Source organism: Priapulus caudatus, unplaced genomic scaffold, assembly GCF_000485595.1.
Source record: "Priapulus caudatus unplaced genomic scaffold, Priapulus_caudatus-5.0.1 Scaffold2246, whole genome shotgun sequence".
Classification (NCBI taxonomy): domain Eukaryota; kingdom Metazoa; phylum Priapulida; class Priapulimorpha; order Priapulimorphida; family Priapulidae; genus Priapulus; species Priapulus caudatus.
This window is the reverse complement of record NW_014579307.1, coordinates 1-2,273: the sequence shown is the minus strand read 5'-3', so window position 1 is coordinate 2,273 and position 2,273 is coordinate 1. Positions and strand designations below refer to the sequence as shown.

The following is a 2,273-nucleotide window of genomic DNA, read 5'->3' as shown; positions in this document are numbered from 1 at the left end:
TTTGCAGGCGAAGCGAGAAGACCGTCCTGAGATTTAAGCGTCTCCCGTTTCCATGGTGACGATGATACTCACGCTCCCTCTCTCTCTCACTCACAGGTGGTTTCAGGGCTTCGACTGGGACGGCCTCAACAGACAAACCCTCGTGCCTCCGATCCTGCCTACAGTCAAGTCGCCGACCGACATGTCGAACTTTGACAGCTATCCGCGAGACGTTTCCTCGCCACCTGACGACCTCTCGGGCTGGGACACCGAGTTCTAGAGGGCGCCAGGGCTGGGACGCCGAGTTCTAGAGGGCGCCACGGCATGAAGGCTGGGACGCCAAGCTCTAGAGGGCGCCACGGCATGAGGGCTGAGACACCGCGCTCTAGATGGCGCCACGTGACGTCTCCTCGCCGCAGAGCGAAAATGGCTAGGAGGCTATGTTCTAGAGGGCGCCACATCACGGAGGCTGGGTCGCTGAGCTGTAGGGGGCACCACATGATGTATCCTTGCTGGGGAGGGAAGACTCCGCGAAGGCTGGGACGTCCAGTGATAGAGGTCGCCACATGCACGGGATACGAACGTCAGGAACAGCTGCGGCGTGAAGATGCTGATGGAGATGTGCGTCGCGTCCGTCGTCATGGAGACGAGCATCGGCCCGTCGTCGTGGAGATGCGCGTTGCGCCTGTCGTCGTGGAGACGTGCGTCGCGTCCGTCGTCGTGGAGACGTGCGTCGCGTCCGTCGTCGTGGAGACGTGCGTCGCGCCCGTCGTCGTGGAGACGTGCGTCGCGCCCGTCGTCGTGGAGACGTGCGTCACGTCCGTCGTCGTGGAGACGTGTGTCGCGCCCGTCGTCGTGGAGACGTGCGTTGCGCCCGTCGTCGTGGACATGATGGCTGTGGCAGCCACTTGTTTCTAGAAAAACTTGTAAATATTACGCGCATCAGTGTCATCGTCGAGAGAGACAGACAATTGAACAGCTGATGGCGGCGTATATTTTTGTACACGGGCGTGGATGAACGTTTTAGTTCAACGCGCCGCGCGTGTGTTCTCGTAAAACTGGGTTGTGACATCACCAGGTGGCAGCACCAGCTCGCGTGTGTGGATCCGGGACTGTGTGTGACGTGCAGTGTTGACATCTGCAGGCGATAGTGACGCCATCTGCTGAGATACTGAAAGCAGTGTGCGAGTGAGCGGTCAGTGGTTGCTGCCGATGGCACTGTGGGTGCAGGGTGCTGCTGCTGCTGCTGCTGCTGCTGTCGCTGTAGCTGCTGCTGGTGCTGGTGCTGCTGTCGCTGTAGCTGCTGCTGCTGCTGCTGCTGGTACTGCTGCTGCTGCTATCGCTGCAGCTGTCGCTGCTGCTGCTGCTATCGCTGCTGCTGCTGCTGCTATCGTTGCTGCTGCTACTGCTGTCGCTGATGCTGCTGCTGCTGCTGTCGCTGCTGCTGCTGCTGCTGCTGCTGCTGCTGCTGCTGCTGCTGCTGCTGCGCGTAACACACTGTAACTCACAGTCATAGATGCCGCACTGTACCGCCGCGACGTTTTCAAGCCGCGCAAGAATGCATATGCGTGCGTGCGTGCATGCGTGCGGGTGCTGCATTCTGTGAGATTTGCGATCACTGTGTGTGTATTCGGTTTGTTGATTTTATTCCGCGTTGGGCTGACGTTTTGTATCGGCGCCATCGTCTCTGCACCAAGAAAAGTTCAATTCGCGCGGACGTTGCGTCTCTTAGTGTAGTCTGCTGGCGCCATCTAGTGGCCACCGCAGCAGCAACGCAGTAGCTTCTGTGTGAGCAGATATTTAAGTTGAGGGGCCGGAAGGAAAGCATTTACCGGAAGAGTCGCGAGCGCGAGAGACGGGGGGGGAAAAAATATAAGCATCATGTGATGTGATCGGCACTCCTGCTGGACGATGCTTCGCGATGCTTCGTGCGAAGTTGGCTTCAGTGACGCCCCCTAGTGCCGGAATTTCTGTCGGCATGTGCAAGGCGGTGTGGGGGAGCTAGCATCGCCCGGTGCCGCCCTGTGGTGGCCAATAACAGTTGTAGGAGCGTTATATATTTTTGCATTTTTAAGCGACGTAGCGACGCGCCGCGGTACGGTCTTTCTTTATATGTCACGTGGGCTATCGGTGCGCCACCTATGTTACCAAAATTGACGCGTCGCTAATCCGGCCGCGTGCAGAAGGCTGACACGTGACGTGACGTCATTTCAACAAGAGGGCATCAGATGAGATTGTAGCAGTATGTCTGCACATGCTGCAGCACGACCTTTAAACGACCCCTAGCCTTAACC

General features: G+C 58.3%; 1 protein-coding gene across 1 annotated transcript; it reads left to right on the top strand.

Moving 5' to 3' along the window:
• The first annotated feature begins 225 nt into the window (after nt 1–225).
• Nucleotides 226–916, top strand: LOC106818443. Its single transcript, XM_014823155.1, has 2 exons — nt 226–598; nt 665–916. The coding sequence occupies exons 1-2, from the start codon at nt 304–306 to the stop codon at nt 895–897; spliced, it is 528 nt and encodes a 175-aa protein (XP_014678641.1). The 5' UTR covers nt 226–303; the 3' UTR covers nt 898–916.
• The last annotated feature ends 1,357 nt before the right edge of the window (nt 917–2,273 follow it).